The sequence below is a fragment of the Mastomys coucha genome, unplaced genomic scaffold, assembly GCF_008632895.1.
Source record: "Mastomys coucha isolate ucsf_1 unplaced genomic scaffold, UCSF_Mcou_1 pScaffold21, whole genome shotgun sequence".
Taxonomy (NCBI): domain Eukaryota; kingdom Metazoa; phylum Chordata; class Mammalia; order Rodentia; family Muridae; genus Mastomys; species Mastomys coucha.
The window spans coordinates 102,997,528-103,017,652 of NW_022196904.1; the positions used below are offsets into that span (position 1 = coordinate 102,997,528).

General features: G+C 45.0%; 1 protein-coding gene across 1 annotated transcript in view; it reads right to left on the reverse strand.

The window, feature by feature from the left end:
- Window positions 1–19,711, reverse strand: part of Rras2 (RAS related 2) — a 70,300-nt gene extending 50,589 nt beyond the window's left edge. The window contains exon 1 of the mRNA XM_031387960.1: window positions 19,321–19,711. Within this exon, the coding sequence (XP_031243820.1) occupies window positions 19,321–19,428 (108 nt within the window). The 5' untranslated portion in view covers window positions 19,429–19,711. The remainder of the gene's footprint in view (window positions 1–19,320) is intronic.
- Window positions 19,712–20,125: the final 414 nt, after the last annotated feature.

A 20,125-nucleotide genomic window follows, 5' to 3' on the forward strand; every position in this document is an offset into this window, starting at 1 on the left:
TGTGTGTGTGTGTGTATCTAACACGCATCAACATTGTCACTATCATTGTGTGTGTACATATACATAAACACATCCTCAAACACGTGGCTGTCAGAAGACAACTTTGTGGAGTTCATTTTGCCTCCTTTATGTGAGATCCAGTGCTCAAACTCTGGTCTTCAACAAACAAGCACTTTACCACTAAGCAAGTCACCAACTCCATCACAACAGTTTAGTGGCTCTATTTACAAGAGGACAAAGTGAATGGCTCTGCTTTTGAGAACCACACCAGTGAAAGAATTAAGTATCTTAAGAAATGAAACACTGTTTCAAGATCTCAAAAATTCACACTGAGCAGGCATGGTAGCTCATGCCTGGGATCCCTGAGTTTGGGAGGAGGAGGCAAGAGGAGCCTGAGTTCATCCTGGGCTACATAGCAACGACCTTCTTCAAAACGATATTAAAGCATCAATATGGGACCTCAGGCTAATGATCACACTCATTTCCAGAGATTTAATTGCTCAGTAATACCCCCAAAACAGAAGACAATTACAATGTAAACCTTCAACTCAGAAGAGCATTTAGCCTTCTTTTCCTGGCCTTTACCCTACTTCACTCCCCGTCTCAACCGGTCCCAACCACTCCCTTTTAAAGGCATGCTGCTGTAGTGTTTGATTTATTTAGGTGCTAAGAACTAAGCACACACTCTGCCACCCAGTGCTACACCCCCAGCTCTGATTAGTTTCTTTCTGTTTGGTGTGGTGAGGGAGGGAGTTGCATGCATGTTCAAGCATGCTAGCAAGGTAGATACATGAGTGCATGTGTTTTCTGAGACAGGGTCTTGCTATGTTGCCCAAGCTGCCCTCAAATTCACTGTGTAACTAGGGCAATACATGTGTAAAGGCCTGAACTTCTAAACTTTCTTTCTCAGCCTCCCAAGTTCTGAGATGTAGGAGTAAGCTATTGAACTCAGCTCTTACCAGCATTTTTCTTATGAAAAGTTTTTGCCTGCCTTCAAACAACTCGGAGGTTTTACACATGCCAAGCAAACACTTGTAGTACAGCCTACAGTCCCAGCCCCTTTAAACGGAAATCAGTAATGTTCACCTATCCAGGACCCAGCATGTGTGGTGACCTGGAATTCAGCCCCCAGCAATACATATAATACCTAGAACATTCTTAATGTACAGAAACCGAAAGTCCAAAGTTCACTAAAATCCAAAGTTTTTGCCATGGAATATTTGGAAAGGTCTGGATTTATATGTATTCTGAATTTTTGAATTGGGAATGCTCACCTATACCTGAGGGAAGTGGTGAAATCCAAACACTTCTGCTCTGGGCATTTTGGGTAAGTGACTGACATATACCTTAATATTCCTTCTGCTCCATCTCTCCAAAAAGCAGAATTTTCCAAATAAGGGGAAATTCTGTAAAACAATCACCAAGTATTTTGTTTGTTTTTTTCCTAACCTTATAATCACCTAGCCTGTAGTATTGGCACACACCTTTATCCTAGTTCTCAGGAGGCAGACACAGGGGGAACTCTCTGAGTTCATAAAATTGAAAAAAGATTTCAGCAATTCACAAGGCTCCCCAAGGGCAGCAGCTCATTTGCTAAATAAGTAATCCTATACTGCCAGAGAATTTTTTTAATTCCTGATGAAAATGTTCTCCATTCATGTTCTCCTCCTCTGCTTTCCACTCTCCACTCTAACCACCACTACCCTCTTTTTTGAGACAGGATCCTGTACCCCAGGTTAGCTGCCAATTTGTTACATGGTGGAGATAAGAGAGCCACCGTGCCAGTCTATGTGATGCTAGCCATCAACCCAGGTACTAGTGTGCTAGGTCCCCAGGTCCCCACCACCACCACAGCATCCCCAGACTTTCTGAGACATGGTCTCACTGGCTGGCCTCCAGCTTGCAAGCCACCACATCTAGCCCAGTTACCCATTTCACAAATGAGTAAATCGCATGGCCAAGGTAGTAAAAGGCATAGCTCAGAACACAGGCTGAGTACCTGGACAGTCCCTACTTTCTTTTCATCTTGATTCACACCTGCATAAAGTCATATTCTGTGAGCATGCATTCTGCATACATAAAGTAGTGCTATGAAATGCTAAAAGCATCACTTCTCATACAGAAAACTTGGGGCAAATTAATCATCGGATTCCAGTAACTACCAAGATTAAATCAGACACAGAGATTTAGAATAACTTTTAGAAACCATGTAAAGCCATTTTAAAAGCAAATCACAACACACATCTTTCTGCGCAGGTGTGTGCACACACACTTGCAGACACACATTTTACCCACAAATAGGAACTTTTTACCGTAAAAAGAATCATGACCAAGTTTTATTTATTTGTTTGAGTAGACATGGAGGGAAAGTTATTTCCCACCCTTAAGGAAACCCCCAAAAGAACACATTTCTATCTTGTCAACAAATCATGATACCGTTAACATCAAATCAAGAGCTAGGTTTCCACCTGACTGCATAGTTAAGTCAGAGCACACACATTCCCTGTTCTTACTTAGCTATATCACTAACTACAACATAACAATAACTCAGAGACTGCTGTAAACAAAAAGCAAGATGAGCAAGCACACTTACCCACAAACACTAGCAAATGAAGACTCTGGTGTCTCCTGTGTAATCATCTCCCCACCCAGCCAGGAGGTAACAAACACCCAGAACCTGGTGTGTAGTTCTTGTGCATTTACACAGCACTGGCATTCCCAGGACAGAGGCCTCAGTCTTCTCAAGCTCATTTCAGAGCAGAGCTGGCCCCGCGCTAGCTGTCATTACCAGAGCTGGTAGAACACATATGTGCTTCCAGAGAGGCCTCAGCTACTCTTCCTCTCCCCAAGCACCCATCTGTGTTCCTCTCAGGTCCTCGGAGGACAGAGAGGGTTCAGGTTGAAGAAGACACACTGTTCTTGCAGGGGACCTAAGTTAGGTTCCCATGAAGCAGCTCACAACTGTCTTAACTCCAGCTCCAGGGGGATCTGACACTTCTGACCTCCACAGACAACATATTTAAAAACAAAACAAATATTTTTTAAGGTATAATTACGTTTTGGCCCAAAATTTTTGAAGACATGAAAAATATCATGACACAAAATGCAAAGTCGAGGCAGCAGTCCTATGGGGCAGGGGATGGGGGGGGGGGTGGGCAGAAAGGGAAAGAGACACAACCCAACAGCTAAAATAACATTAGTCATTTAACTGGTCTCCGTACCCCTAGCCACATAGTTGTCTACTTATTACAAAGGCAACAACAGTGCTTTCTCAGTGCTGAGCTAATTAAGCACTGAGGTCTCCTGCCATCAATAATGGGACAGACAGGCAACACACATCTCTTCACAATGATGTGCTAGATAGAGAAAGACACAACAGTACTGTGTGACCTAGCTGCCCAAAACACACCACTTAATTCTGGTAACTACATATCACATAAACCCAAAATGTGGGGATCTCTTGCAAACAACTGGAAGACTAAAAATACACGACAAGGTAAAAGCAACACCAGTCCTCACTAAATCCTGGACCGGAATAATTTTCTTTTCCATACAAAGGACATCAGAACAAGGTAAGTTAAATTAAATATGACCATGATTCCCTGGTTCTTTTTTTTAAAAGATGTATTTATTACACGTTCTTTTTTTTTTAAAGATGTATTTATTACACACAAGTATACTGTAGCTGTACTTCAAACACTCCAGAAGAGGGCGTCAGATCTCATTTCCGGTGGTTGTGAGCCACCATGTGGTTGCTGGGGTTTGAACTCAGGACCTTCAGAAGAGCAGTCGGTGCTCTTAACTGCTGAGCCATCTCGCCAGCCCGATTTCCTGGTCCTTATGACAACAGTATGGTATACGAGCAACTCCTCAGGTGACACACACTGAAGGGGCTTCGGCAACTTAACTCCCATATATGCAGAAAGGTTGGGGCACAGCACCCCACAAGGGCTTGCAATGCAGGCAAAGTTCTGGGTTGTTTCTCAGCACAACAAAAATGGGGGGTGGGGGGGAGTCTAAACACAAAAAAACAAAGTCCTCAAGATACTACAGAAGCACCTGAAAGGGACCAGGCCCCATCTGAATACTCCCTCAAAAAAGTCCTGCTAAGAAGAAAACCTAAGCCAGAAAGATGACAAAAAATTAACTCAAAAATAAGAGGACAAATGAAGACATTTGGTAAAGAATCTGGCTTTGAGCCAGGTGATAGTGGCACACAGCTCTAATCCCAGCACTTGGGAAGCAGAGGCAGGTGGACTTCTGTGAGTTTGAGGTTAGCCTGGTCTACAAAGTTCCAGGACAGCTAAGGCTACACAGAGAAACCCTGTCTCAGAAAAAAACAAAAACAAAAACAGGACACCAAGCTTCAGAAGAGTCGTGTACATGACTGTGCCGGGTGAGAATTTTTCTCAAAGTGAGAGTTTCAGGCCAGGCAGATCTGTGTAAGTTTAAGGCCAGCCTGATCTACAAAGTGGGTTCCAGACAGGTAGGGCTTCATACTAGAGATCATGTTTCAAAAGACAAAAATAAAAAACAAAGAGTTTAAACACAATAGAAGGGCTGGAGGGAAGGAAGAGGGACACCAAGGCAGGTAATTAGTATCTCATGGGAGCAGTCATTCACTTAGGTGAGAGCCAAGGGCTCTTTGATGACTGTACACTGTGGCTGCCCAGCCGGGAAAGGGCAGTGGCCTGAGAACCATGTGTAGATCCAGCAACACGGACCACAGATCAAAGGACAGGAGGAGGAATGCTGCAAAGAGCACTGTGCTTCCCATTCAAGCCCTGCTCTGCAGTTAAGGAAGCACCCCTGCTGTAAAAAGAAAAATGCATGCACAGTGACATTGAGATGTCAGGACTGGCCAGCAGCGCTACACTTGCTTTATCAGAAAATGTGAATTCAAATCAAATCTCTGTTGCCACTGTGGGTTTTTCAGCAAGCACTAAACAACCCAGTCTGGGTTTCCACACCTGTGAAACAGAACCGCTAATCAGAGATCAAGTGAGGCAACTCCTGTAACTTTTAGTATGATGTCTGACACAGAGACTCATACATGCAGCCAGGCTTGGTGACACACATCCTCAACCCCAGCACTCAGGAGGCAGAGGCAGGCAGGTGTTACCTACAAGGGTTCCATGCCAGCCTAGTTCACATAGCAAGCTGCAGGCCAACCAGGGCTACATAGTAAGAAATGTATTAGCAATACAGCAACAGAGTATCATATGGCTTTTCCTTTTACACTTTTATTGAAACCTTACAGGTAAGTTAAGAAACGAGAGGATGGGGCTGGTGAGATGGCTCAGTGGTTAAGAGCACCGACTGCTCTTCCAGAGGTTATGAGTTCAAATCCCAGCAACCACATGGTGGCTCACAACCATCCTTAATGAGATCTGATGCCCTTTCCTGGTGTGTCTGAAGACAGCTACAGTGTACTTACATATAATAATAAATAAATATTAAAAAAAAAAAAAAAAGAAACGAGAGGATGCAGGTTCATTACCCAGATACCAGCTACTTGCTTGGGATATCATCAAGTTTGTTACCCTTTTCAATTGCAATCACTTAATTGTTATTTATCAATATTTCACAACCGTAACATTAACTCGGAACCCAAAATTACAAAGACCACAGGGCTTAATTCTGTTACACAACGCATACCGGTCGGTACCAGTCTAAGCAAACAATGATTAGTGGTGAAGTCATCCAAAGTACCGATCACGGGGAACCGCTTAAGTAATAGTCTAGAGTATGACAGGAGGTTAGGAAAAGGAATGTGGAGTATTCTGTGACAGGCAGGGAAGACAGCTGGGACAAAGCCGCTGGAGCAGCAGCTGTGCACTACGCACTGTTCATTCAAAACCACAAACTCAAGTAACCCATGTCAGACTGCTTCTTCTGACTAATGCTGCTTCCTGAAACACAGCCGGCCACAGAGGAGCCTGAAAAGTAGGTACATCACATACAGTAAGAAGAGCATGGGAACCTCCACGGTTAAAACTGAAAATGGAGATTTGCAGCCCAATCACAGTCAGCAGAGGTTTCTGCCTATTTTCATACCTACTCAACCAGTGTGTGCTGTCACCGGCCTATAGGCCCAGGTGCTCGGCAGGCTGAGGCAGGACAGCTGGGGCCTGTGGTCCACAAGCAGCCGAGGCAACGAGCATTGGGAGAGCCAATCTCATACATAAATAAAAGGTTTTGATTAATGAATTAATGACCACAGAATCTCCCAGACTTCACAATGGTAAGGAACCCCAAGACTCAAGATGTGGTGAACTCTGAAGTACTCAAACACAGCCTCCACCATTCCCACCCTGTTCTTAACATCAGAGTGAAGGGAAAGGGCTTGCTTGTCCATAAAACACAGAAGTTACAAGAAAAATATTTTCACATTAAACGATTTGATAACTTAAAAATAGTTCATTAAGTCAAATTGTTGGCATGAACATGCCGGCATATTTCCTGAAATAATTTATACAGAGTTGCAATACATTATTATAAATCTATCTAAACATGGAAACTCATTAGGCAATTACAGACTTAAACCTTTGCTTTAGCTGGGTCATGACTATACACGGCTTTAGTCCAAACACTTGGGAGGCAGAGGCAATCGGTTTTCTGAGTTCGAGGTCAGTTTTATATACAGAGCAAGTTCCAGGACAGCCATGGCTACACAGAGAAACACTGTCTCAAAATAAACCAGTAAAGAAAAACAAACAAACAAACAAACAAACAAACAAACAAAAACCAACCTCTGCTTTAAATTCTGTTTCTATTTTCTTTATTCTAAAACCCCACAAACTTTTCTCTCACTTAAGAGTCTCTTCTGGCCAGGCAGTGGTGGCACACGCCATTAGTCCCAGCACTTGGGAGGCAGAGGCAAGCAGGTTTCTGAGTTTGAGGCCAGCCTGGTGAGTTCCAGGACAGCCAGGGCTACACAAAGAAACCCTGTCTCAAAAAAACATAAAAAAAAAAAAAAAAGTCTCTTCTGTAGCCCAGGTCTGCCTCAAACACCTGATGATCCTTCTGCCTCAGCCGGGGTCACACAGGCACCCTCTCTAAAGTTAAACCCACTTGAATTGAAGACAAGCCTGTATGTACGTGTACAAAAAGGCACACGTAAAGCTTAAGGCAAACACCTACTTCAGCTAGCTGCCACATCTTAATTTCAGAAGCAAAAGACCTGAAATCACAAATGTCACAGTCACGTCTTTCTCCGTCATTTCTGAGCCATCAACATTCTGCCCTATCACAAACCTCCCTTGGAGTCGGAGGTGACTGCCTACTTACTGCTCCTTGCCTTCCAGCTAGCTGCTGACTGTTCTAATCTCAGCCACATGCCATGATGTAACCAAAAAGAAGGCCTTAGGAGAAACCACCAGGAAATAAGACAAAAGTATCAACTTGTCAACTCCTTTCCAGGCTCTTTCACATCGCTCAAATCAGAATTTCCAGAGAAATTAAGATATATAAGGCTATCTTGTCCAAAGACCATTTGGGCTAAAGAAGAATATGTGTGGATCCACTACCACTATATATTTATATGTATGTATACCACTATATATTTATGTGTATGTACACGTGCACGCGCATGTACACATACAGAGTTTGGCCGGAGGTCAGAGGACATGTGGTCCTCTCTGTCTACCATATGGGTCTCCCTCCAATTGAACTCAAGTCTCACAGGCTGGGCACATTTTGTTGACATTTTTTTCTCTCTCTCTGAACATGTCCTTTTGGCTACACAGCTAGCCCGTAAACCCCTGGGATCTATCTGTCTCTGCTCACCAGCTAGGTTAAAGGTGCACACTATTGTGTCTGGCTTTTATATGCATTCTGGAGATCCAAACTTGATGCAGATATAGCAAACACTTTACCCACTATACCATCTTCCCCAGCCCTGCTGAAACAAAACCTCAAGATTCAAATCCACATGTATCATATATGATCTTCTCATTACAGAGAAACTCTGAAATCCAAAGGGAAAGCTGGCTCTTTGCCCTCTTTAGTATCAGCTGCTAAAGGGACATAAACAGGCACAACTCATTTCTTCCTAAGACCTTGTTTTGAAACAGTTTCATAGAGTGCAGGCTGGACTCAAGCTCACCATACAGCCAAGAGCGACCTTGAACTCTGATCTCCAGCCTCCATCTCCCTAGTAGAGTCCAAGTGGGGGCCATCATACCTGCTCCTAAGAGCTCTTGGATTTCCAATCAAGTTTTACTCAAGACCAAATACTAATAATTAATAAACATCAACCAACATTTGGCAGTCCGCTTAGCTGTGTATAACAAAGAAAGGTGTTCCTGGCCTGTGATTCTCAAAATCGAATTATGATGATTAAGAGGCACAAGCAAATACAAGTATGATATCAAACAACCTAAAGATAAAGACACAAAGTACTCACTAACACGCTCACTTCTCTGCCAGCACACAGGGTCTCTAAAGCAGTGTCAAGGTGAATGGGGCTGAACCTTATATCTGGTCTGAAGTAACTGTGGGGATGGACAGACTTGTCCACTGCCATCCAATCCTACCCTGCTGAAGCAGCATCTAAACCTGGTTCACAAGCAGCTCGGTCCAGATGAAAACAACTTTCTACGAGACCACCTAGGACAACAACAAAGGATGAGGAAGGAGTCAGTTCTTGGAAGCAGCCTCCACTTCTGAAACAGTCTTTACAGCGATATCCTCAGTGCCAGAGAAATAAAATAAGGGTTCCAGGCTAGGCTACGGAATACAACGCCATCTCAAAACACAGAAGAAAACAATGACATTCTTAATCTTGCTAGAACAGCAGCACATATCTGCACTCTTAGCTACTGGGAACTTAAGTCAGGAGTTATCACAATGTAGAGGTCAGACTGGGTGACAATTGGAAGACCTGGGCTCACAGAACAAGAATCATCGTTAGTGCTGGCGCGGAGGATGTAGCTTAGTTATAACAGGGATAAAGCTCTTAGTTTAGTCCCCAACACCACCAAAGTGTAAAAAAGTCCTTACTGGGTCGGAGAGATGGCTCAGCGGCTAAGAACACTGACTGCTCTTTCTGAAGATCCTGAATTCAAATTCCAACAACCATATGGTGGCTCACAACTATCCGTAAGGAGATCCGATGGCCCTCTTCTGGAGTGTCTGAAGACAGCTACAGTGTACTTACATAAAATAAATTTACAAAAAAAGAAGATTTAGGAAAAAAAAATAGTCCTTACTGTTCTAAGACACAGAAAATCTACAGGTACTTTTCTTTGACCTTTGATCTACAAAAGGATCCACTCAACCTTTCTCCAAACATAAATTACACAAAACTTAAGATGACGGGGACTAGAGAGACAGCTCAGCAATTAATTAAAAACACATTGTTCTTATGGAGAACCCCAGTTCAGTTCCCAGTACCCACATCTGGCAGCACATAATCATCTATAACTCCAACTCTAGAGGATCCAACACCCTCAGCCAGCCTCACACACATACACACACACACACACACACACACACACACACATACACACACACACACCCTCTTTCTACATGCCCCTGTGCTTAAAGACGAACAGTAAAGGATTTAAAAACTTGAAAGCTGGGTTGGCATTGTAGCTCAGTGGTAGAGCATTTGCATAGCAAGGGCAAGTCCCTGGGTTCAACTCCAGCAAAAAAAAAAAAAAAATCTGAACTGAAAACCCTATAACCTCTCTCTAAAAATCATACCACTCTGCCAAAAGTCCAAGTGTAACAGCTACACTGAATTTCTCATGTTGAAATCTTCTTGATATTCTAAAAAAGCAAAAATAAAAATATTGCTGGGAGGTGGTGGCATATGCCTTTAGTCTCAACACTTGGGAAGTAGAGCAAGGAGATCTCTGAGTTCGAGGCCAGCCTGGTCTACAGAGTGAGTTCCAGGACAGCCAGGGCTACACAGAGAAACCCTGTCTCGAAAAGCCATGAAGGTCAACCAGCCTTTTTGTATCAAAACAATGGAAGGTTCAGAACCCTACAGCAGTGTCTCTCAGCACGAGTTAATTCTTGACTTCCAACATCAAGAATGCTTCTTCATAAATAAGTAGGTATTCTCCACAAAGGCAAAACAATACTTACCCTAGAAGAAACAGTTTCATTAAATAGTATCAAGATTTGGAAAAAATACCAATTTTGTGGTCTTAAGAAAATACTGCCACCATTTAAATCAGACTGAGCTATCAAAAGACACTAACCCTGCTTCAGATAATAATGCTAGACATCCAGAAAATGCCAACCATGACAAAGGCAAAGCTAACAGAACTTCCGAGAATGGAGTTACTTAGAACAGTATGGAACAAACATTACACAGCCTAGGCAGGAATAGCCTGGCACTTCAGAAGATAACAGAAAAAGATAAATACAAAACTGGAGATGAAAACCTTCCCAGCCCTAAGAGTGTCTCACCACTTTCCCAGGCAAGCTAGGAACAAAGGAAAACTTGTAGTGGCATCCTGAGAAATGTTTCCACTGCAATGATAAGCGGGCCAGGCACACAGGGAAAAGTTACTTCTGCAGGAGAGAAATGAGAGGGAGCCAGATAAAAGCAAGCAAAACAAGATTTCCACCATTTCCATACATCTGCCCTCACCATCATCATGCAAAAGTAAATACAGGCCTATATATTCTCAGAAAAAAGTGCCTGAAAGTTAGTCAATGCATGATTCTACCCCCAATCAAAAAAAAAAAAAAAAAATCAAGACAAAGAGTGGCTAAAAGGGTAAGGGAAGGGCCACCAATGCAGCTGTTTATCATGCCCAACGCCCTGAGTTCCTAGCCTCAGCAGTGGGGGTAGGAGGAAAATGTAAAACAAATAATTAAAAACTAACAAAAAAGATAAGCATAATTGATAACATATACTATATATTCTTTGCTTTTATTGATGCTTATGAGTGTATATACCACAACATATGTGCAATGCCCACAGAGGCCAGAAGAGAGCATGGGATGCGCCCCCCCACCCCCCACCGCCCCTGAATTGGAGTTACAGGTGGTTATGAACCTCCTAGTGTGAATTCTGGGACTAGAACCAGGGTCCTCTGCAAGAGCAGCAAGTGCTCATGACCACTGGGTCACCTATCTCTCCAGCCCTCAGCATACTACATTCTTGAAAGCCTGCTGAGTGGCTATGTGGTGGCTTGAATAAGAACAGCCACACAGGCTCACATGTTTGAATGTCTTGTCCCTAGCTGGCGGAATGTTTGGTTAGGATTAATCATGGCCTTGTTGGAGGAAGTGTTATCACTAAGGGTGGGCTCAGTCTCTCCCTGTCTCCATCTCCCTCACCCTCTCCTCCTGCTTTCAGATCAATATGTAGCTCTCAGCTACTTCTCCAGCATCCTGTCTGCCTGTGTGCCACCATGCCAAGACATCAACTACAAACTCAAGAAAGATGTCTTTAAACAGAGAAAAGGTTGGGTTCCTTATGCCTCAGTCTAGGTGTGTTAGGCATAATTTTGCTCAATGCCCAGTTGCTCTTTAGTTAGACTTACTGGCATAGCCAAACAGTATCAATCCCAGGGAGGTGGCAGAGCCCTGTGACGTGTTAGCTAATTTAATGCCAGCTTACTCCATGAGGTTCACAAGACAAAACTACCCAATGACACACTTCTCAGGATATCCAATCCATGGTTAAGCTACCAGCCTCTAAAACAAACTGTTCACTATTGTTAACCTCAAGCAGCACTGAAGACAGCTAACTGGGGGAGCGTGACTCTGAGGCAGGGCACCTCCCTCAGACACCCTGGAGCTGATTGTGGGAGTATCATCTGTGGGTTTGGAGTTCCAGCCAACTTGGACATCAACGTAAGGCCAGCCAGGTACTTCCTTTGTTAGAGAAATACAGGTTGACAGAAGAAAACTCAGCTACTTTCCCTACACAGCCCATGCTAGCCGGGAACTCAGGACCCTCCAGCTGCTGCCTCCTGAGAGCTGGGATCAACAGCATGCCCCACCACACCCATCACCTCTCTTACTAGTTTTAAAACTCATTTCATGATTCTTGCTTAATCATTATGATTGCCAAATGGTTATTTTCTCTGATTCTGCTATTTCCTGTGTATTCATTCATTAGTCAAAATTTTGCTCATTTATTTATCACAATCACGTTTACCCATAGATCAAGTCCGTGCTTTGTTGAGACAAGGCCTTGCTATGTACTTCAATCTGGCCTCAAACTCCCAATTCCCCTGCAGCCTCCCAATCCCCAGTGCTGGGATTAACTGCATAGATTCTTTATGCAGACAATAAGCAGTTGTCTATTTTAATGATAAAACTGTGCCCAACTCAGCACAGAGGAATTCTTCCAGGCTGGCTTGTCTTTCTCAGACGAGTTCCCATCATTTTGGTTTTTTTCTGAATAATTCCTTATCCTTAAAGACATTCCATGCTCACCTTGTATTTTCTAAGCCCAGCCCTGGAATCACATGTCTCTCTAAAGTTCCGTCTGGATATGAATGGTCCACCACTCCTACAGCGCACTCTGGATGTGAGGAATGGTCCACCATTCCTACAGCTCTCTATAGAGCTGGAAAAGTGCTCAGCAGCAAGGGACTAACATGTATACACACTTCCGTGCCCATCAACTTTTTAAATTGTGAGTTCCGGCCAGTATCCTCAAGATCAATCAAACTTCAGAGTTCTTGCTAACCTTTGCCCTTGCCCTGGATTCTGCAGCCTCCTCCCTAGCAGTGAGACAATGGCTTCTGTTTTCCAAACTACATTTTCTTTTTTTTTTTTAAGATTTATTTATTTATTTTGTGCATATGAGAGTACACCACCATTTCTCCCTTCAGACACATCAGAAGAGAGCATCAGACCCCATTACAGATGGTTGTGAGCCACCATGTGGTTGCTGGGAACTGAACTCAGGACCTCTGGAAAAGCAGTCAGTGCTCTTAACCACTCAGCCATCTCTCCAGGCCCCAAACTACATTTTCTTATTTGCTAATATTAGTACACAAAAGTGCCACAAACTGTAAACCAATGCCTATGTGAGAAAGAAAGGAGGGAGGGAGAAGGGGGGGCAGAGGCTGAAGGAGAGAGGGAGGGAGGAGGAGGAACAGAGCCTAGCAACCAGAGTTCAATGTTTGCTTTAGGTCTCTATGTATCGTGAGGATACAGTCCAAACACTGGGTTCAAAAGGTACCTGAAGCATTTCCCCTGGTCTTTTCTTTTCTTTCTTTCTTTTTTTTTTTTTTTAAAGATTTATTATATTTAAGCACACTGTAGCTGTCTTCAGACACATCAGAAGAAGAGGGCGTCAAGATCTCATTACGGATGGTTATGAGCCACCATGTGATTGCTGGGATTTGAACTCAGGACCTCTGGAAGAGCAGTCAGTGCTCTTAACTGCTAAGCCATCTCTCCAGCCCCTCCCCTGGTCTTTTCAATATGTTTGTTGTTATGCTGACCAATTAGTTCCTTCATTTATCTGTAGGCCATCTTCTTTGTTTCTTGGGACAAGATCTCACGTAGCCCACACTGGCCTTAGACAGCAGAGCCTCCCAGCTCTACTTCCCAAGTGCTGGGATGGATCACAGGTATACACTACCCACACCTGGCTACCCCTCAAGACGCCCCTTTCCCTTCACTGCTTGATTGTATTACTTACTGTTTGCTACTTAGATACTGAGCGGATAAAACATTAACATGACCCCAAAAAGGGTCCCTGCCCCTGTTCCCACCACCACTTCCAGTTCATCCCTCCTCCCTAGATGGGTAACAAACCTCATCAATCTCTCTAGCATCCCTGTGTTGTTTTGGTTTTGTCCCCATGAGCAAATACAAATTTATTTTCTGCGTTTTCCCTTCCTTCATACACTGTAACAGGAGGTTTTGTTTGTTTTTTTTTTTTTAAATGCGTATGTAACATACATATATGCATGGAGTGTGGAAGTGTGCATAACGCATGTTCAGGCCAGAGGCTGAAGGTGAGTGACTTCCTTAATCACTCTTTGAGGCAGAGTCTTTGCCTTCAACCCAGAGCTCAGGGATTCAGCTACTCTAGCTAGGCAGCTTGCTCCTGAGTGCTTAGATGTCCAGAAACCACCAACACATTTTTGGGTTCTGGGCATCTAAACTCCAGTCCACACACTTGCATGGCAAGCGCTTTACATACTGAGCTGTCCCCTCGGCCCCCAGGAATTACCTGTGAACTTTTTCTTGAAATTTTTTATGTCTCAGTGTCTTCCTGTACATACATCTATGTAGCATCATGTCCCTGGATCTCCTGGAATTGGCATGTGAGTTCCAGGATTCAAATCTAGGTTTATGAAAGAGCAGTCAACCGGGCAATGGGGGCACATGCCTTCAATCCCAGCACTTGGGAGTTCAAGGCCAGCCTGGTCTACAGAGTGAGTTCCAGGACAGCCAGGGCTATACAGAGAAACCCTGTTTTGCGGGGTATGGGGGGAGGAAAAAAAAAAGTTTGAGACCAGCCTAGGCTATAAGAGCCTATCTCAAAATAGTTAATTAAATAAAATTTAAAATCTTAAAAGTTGTCTGGGTGTAATGGTACACATCTTTAATCCCAGCACTTCGGAGGCAGAAGCAGGCTGATCTCTGAGAGTTCAAAGCCAGCCTGGTATAGATAGTGAGTTCCAGGATAGCCAGGGCTACACAAAGACCCTACGTTTTTGTTTTTTGTTTGTTTTGTTTTTTTTTTTTAAAGCTAATTAACACACACAGGTTAAGAGGACAATGTTCAAGGGTTGGTCCTCTCCTTCCATTATGTGGGTTCCAGAGACCAAACTCAAGTAGGCAGGCCTTTCCCCACTGAGTCATCTCGCCTGCTCTTAGGGGACTAACTTCTAACTACAGCATGCGCCTCCAAGATGCAGCAGTAGAACAGCATTGATGTTCAAGGCACAGCCTTGGCACAGGGATCAAGTAACTACTGACACAAAAACAAGACTCCAAATTTATCTAGGATATGTGATCTAGGAAAGGACATGGAAAATGCCTTCCTCAACAGGCAACATCTACGAAGAAACAATGTTTGAGGCAGCTGTCCGAGATACCTTAAGATGAATGCTCAAGAATAAGAAACACAAGCTGAACACAAGCCTGTAATCAAAACACTCTTGGGGCTGAGGCAAGAGGATCTCAAGTTCCAGGCTAGCCTGGGCTACAACCTGAGACCAACTAACCCCTAAACAGCTCAAAAAAATCTGACAAAAAGTAAAAAGTTAGAATGCTAAAAGAACAGCAACGGGGTAATGTATGTCTTTAAATCTGTGGGGAACACGTACAGCCTCTTCTCAGAGCTGCCAGAGAACCATTAACCCCCAAAACTTAATGACTACAATTTTGTTGTTGTTGTTCATGTCCTTGATTTCTGTAACTGGGAATTGAACCCAGGGCCTGGAAAATGCTAAACACATAGTTTTAGACTATGCAGACAGGAGAGCAGAGAGAGTAACTTTTGTGTCATCCAACTATTGAAACAACTGACCTGACCGCAAAGAATTAAAACTTCCTCCAGGAATCTCATGCTGGAGGAAGAGAAAGTCTGAAGCCCTGGTGTAAGTCCAGAAGAAGAGCATGAATCCAAGACGAAGACTTCACACAATTCTGACAACTTACCAGATCACCTTAAACGACAGGCTGGAACTGAAGTTGTGATGGGCAGGACCACATCTTGACCCAGCCCGCTTAGTTATGCATGCCTCTTTCCTTCCATTCAATGGCAGTACCCCAAAGGTGGACTTAGGGATAACCAGCCCCCTTTATGTCCTGGTGTTTGGGACAATTAGAAGAGCCTAGCTTGTTTGGGGTGTCAGAGGCCAGGCTTTGCCCCTAAGGCACCAGTAACAGAGCGACCACTAAGCTATGCCTCAGTCCCATCAGTTCTTTAAAATCAATCCCAAATTAATAACACTTCCCCAACTCTAGTGAAATCAATACTCATCATCTAAGTACCTCCTGGTAGAGGTGGAAAGAGAGAAATGGGGTGGAAGTGAATAGAGAGAAGCCTGAAAATAATAGACTACATTATGGGTTGAGGAAAAACTACAAATTTTGTTTTGGAAGAACATCAAGATACCAAATAGCCACAAATAAGGTGATCACTGACTCACTCAGCCTCGGCCCTGCAGGGTGGTTTGATTTGCTGGCATTTTATTTACTCAAAAAAAAAAAAAAAAAACCCTAAGCACTCTTATTCTCCCTTTTCAGATGGGAAATTGAGACCTAGAAAACCTAAGAAACGAGACCAAAGATACCAGCCAGTCAGAACACAGAAGAACCAGAGAATTACAAAGAGCCAGAGATCTGTTCAATGAAACTCAGTGTTTCACAGAAAAGAACTCAAAGCCCTAAAGAAAAAAAACGGGAGATTCAGAGACCTCCAGTTATCTGACTGGAAGAAGCGGAGACTCCCAACTCTCTGTCTCCCACTCTATGTCAAAATTATGTCCTAACCAGAGGCTACTCACCAATAGAATGTACAAAAAAAAACAAATAACAAAAAAACAAACGTAAGAGCAGCCAGGCTGAATACAGACCTGTAATCCTAGCTACCTGAGATGCTGAAACAGGAGCATCAGTAGTTCAAGGTTAGCCTGGGCTTCAAAACTCAAGACTATCCTAAGAACCTTAGCAAGATTCAATCTTAAAAAAAAAAAAATTACATTTAAGGGATATGCCAAGGTTTACAACACTGCCAAAGTCCTGGGCTTGATCCCTAGCACCTGTTAAGGTGGTGGAGAATGGTCAGGGTTGGGAGAACAGAAACTGAAATGTCACCTAAATATGTACCCCCTGTACATATTTAGTGTATGTATGCTTCCAAGTCGGTGTGGGTGTGTTTATATGTGTGTGCAGATGTAGATGATAGACTGTGGCTTTGGTTACGTAATCTAAATAACAGAGGAATGGAGGTAGCCTTTGTAGACCTACACCTTGTCCCAAGCCCTTGATGTTAATCCATTTGCCTTCCAGAGCTGTATAACTTTTATTACCCCAGCTTACAGATGACTGAAAGCCAGAGCACAGGCAGGTTCAGTAACTTACCCAACATCACGCTTAGGGGGATGGCTGGGTCTCCTCCACACAGGTGCTATGCCTCCTTCCTCCTCACCAAGTCAACCTCAGAGCCTATGTTCCTGTTTCACCAGCCCCAAAAGCCCCAAGTCACATATGTCTCTCCCACTCCCAGCTCCCCACACATCGGCCTCCTCTTTCCAATCTGGCCTGTGACTCCCCAGGTTCATCACATTTTCACTCACGCAACCCCCGGTTAAGGCACAGTGCTCTTTTTTGGTACTAGGGCTCAAAGGCAGATCTTTCCACACACTGGGCAAACCACTCTTCGCTGAGCTACATCCCCAGCCTCTCAGTTGCATTTTTGAAGCCTTCCCAACTGACTCCTTTAAATCTGAATTCCCTTTCCATCTAAAGGTCTCATCTCACACACTTACTGAAGTGACTATTATCAACACAGTACACATTGCATGCTCAATGCGACACTAAGATCTTTCTCATAATGCAAAAGTTATAAAGGACATGTACTGAGAGCTATTTAACTAACAAGAAAGTTGAGGCTCAGAAAGGCTATTTGGGTCTTTTCATAGCCAATACACCAAAGGCACACATTCAAGTCTGTAGAATTCAAAGGTCCTTATCTGTATACATCATTGCCATGCATGTCTTTACTTGACCTCATTTTGGAGCCTCTAGATACCAGACTACTCACTAAGTATTCAACAAATGAATTCTAGGAGGTCCTGAGGAAGACAGTCATCACCTGGAGCATAAGGGTTTTTAAAACTATTTCTCAAGTATCTTAATTTACGGAAGCAATCATGTTCAGATAGTCCTTCCCTCAAAAACGTAAATGCTTCTGATTTAAATCTTCTAAGTACTGTTATCTGCCAGTTCTGGAACCCAGGACTTCTCTGTCTTCTTGGTTCCCTCCAAAACCAGCCATGAGGGAGAGTTAGCTGTGACTTGTTTTGCTGTCAGCCACTTAAAAGTCTCTTTTTGGCCCCAGGCAAATAACAACTGCCAAAAAGCCAGACTGAGGTCTGGTAAACTTAAACCAACACCCCCACCCACCGCTGCAAGTCACCACCACCACTGAGCATACTGTCAACGCTCGTGACATAAACATCCTCTCTGAATACAAAAGTTGAGCAGCACTTTTTAATTCCATAAAATATTACAGGAGAAATTACTGTTCATTCACTCGATGTGAAAACTGACTATCATTTAGGTTAGGGAACTGTGCGTCTTAGTAACACTATAAACACCACAGTTAGATCGAAATAAAGTAAGCTGTTTAACTCTATCAATTCACCAAATGGGTGAAACAAAACAAAAACAAAAGAAGCTATTTCGCCACCCGTCCTCTTTTAGTACAGTAAAAATACCTTTGTTACTTAGCAGGGTACCTGCGCTCTCTCCCAACATATGCCACGCCTTTCAGGGTAACAAAAGCAAGGAGATCTGCATTTGCTTTTTAAAAATCAAAAAGAAAAGAAAGAAAAATCACTCGGATGTCAAAACCGAGATTAAAGTCTAAAGACAAATTTCACCTCCCTTTCCTTTGACACAACCCGACTTTCCTCCTCCAACAACCAGAGGTGGGGGCGGGGGGGTGGGGAGCTGCAACACAAAACTCATACTCGTCCCCTCCTAGCGGGGCTTATCCCAAACTTCACCTAAGCGCGTAGCAGGCAGGCACCGGGAATTCCAAGGAAATGGTCTCGCCCCTATCAAAGCACATTTTTAACTTCCTCGAAGCCATTATTTCCCTAGGGCACGATCAAACACTCCCACCCGGACGTACCACCAAACAGACTACTTGTAAGAGAAGCTCAAACACACACAAAGAGAAAACACTACTGGGAGCCGGCGGCGCGAAGCCGCCGCCAAGTAGCTCCGGCCATCGCTGCCACCGAGGCAAGCGCGGGGTCCCCACTCTGGCCCTCGGGGCAGGAAGCTCCGCACCGCCGCGCGGCTTCAACCCGCGAGCTCCCGCCCTGACCGCAGCGATAAGGTGGAACTGCGCTTCCCACCCGGCCAGCTCCGCCCTCCCGGCCACATTCCTGAGAAGCCCGAGTCCCCGGACGCCACGCCGGGCGCCTGGCGGGCAGCAGCGCGGCGCCGTGGCCGCAGGGCAGGAGCGCAGCACCGACTCCTCACTGTTCTTGCCCTCGCAGCGGCGCGCCCTGGCCCCGCGCAAACCGCACCCGCGCGCACCGCACACGCCGTAGCCCCGCACCCGCGCGCCCCGGGCGGGGTCGCCGCGGCCACAGGTAGCGCCACCCCGCCGCCGCCACCCCGCAGGCCGTCTCCAGGCACCTGGATGAACTGGATGGTGAGCGCCGACTTGCCCACGCCTCCACCTCCGACCACCACGAGCCGGTACTTCTCCTGGCCGGAGCCGTCGCGCCAGCCGGCCGCGGCCATCGGGACGCCCCGAGCCCAGCCCGGCCGCCGCGCGCCCTAGGCCCGGCTCCCGGGACGAGTGCGGCCGGCTGGGTTACAGGCGGTAGAGCGCGCGGGGTCTGCGAGTGGCCTGGAGGCCCGCGGAGCGCTATCCCTCGGACCAGCTGGGAGTTGCCCGAGACGCTGGAGAGCCGGGAAGGCTCCAGGGCAGAGGACGCAGCGGCCGGGGAGCGCGCTCCTCTTCGCGGCTCTGCAGCGCTGCCGAACGCAGCCTCTAGCACCGCTACAAATGGCCGTCTGGGGGCCGGGCCGCCGGGCTGGGGTACTACATATGCATGAGGGGGCGGGGCTAGGCCGCGCCCGCCCAGGCGGAGACTCTGGAGCGCCCTAGGCAGCAGACCCTGCAGACCTGCCCTCAGAGGAGAAGGAAGAAACGCGGAAGATGGACGCGGAAGATGGACGGCTGGTGACCATAATTGTATAAGTCAGGGATCGTGTTCTTGAAAGAAACAGCCTGTGACGGTGTGGATGAAAAATAGAATTGTTGTCATATTCACTCAACTCTGTTTTCGGAACGCAGATGGTGACTGTATTTGCTTTAAAAAAAAAAAAAGAAAAAGAAAAAAAACAGTTTGAGGCAGTGATTGAGGAAAATGAGACCTGTAGCTGTACCTAAACGTATGATAGCCTAGTGGCAGTGAGAGAGAGTGGGTAGTGA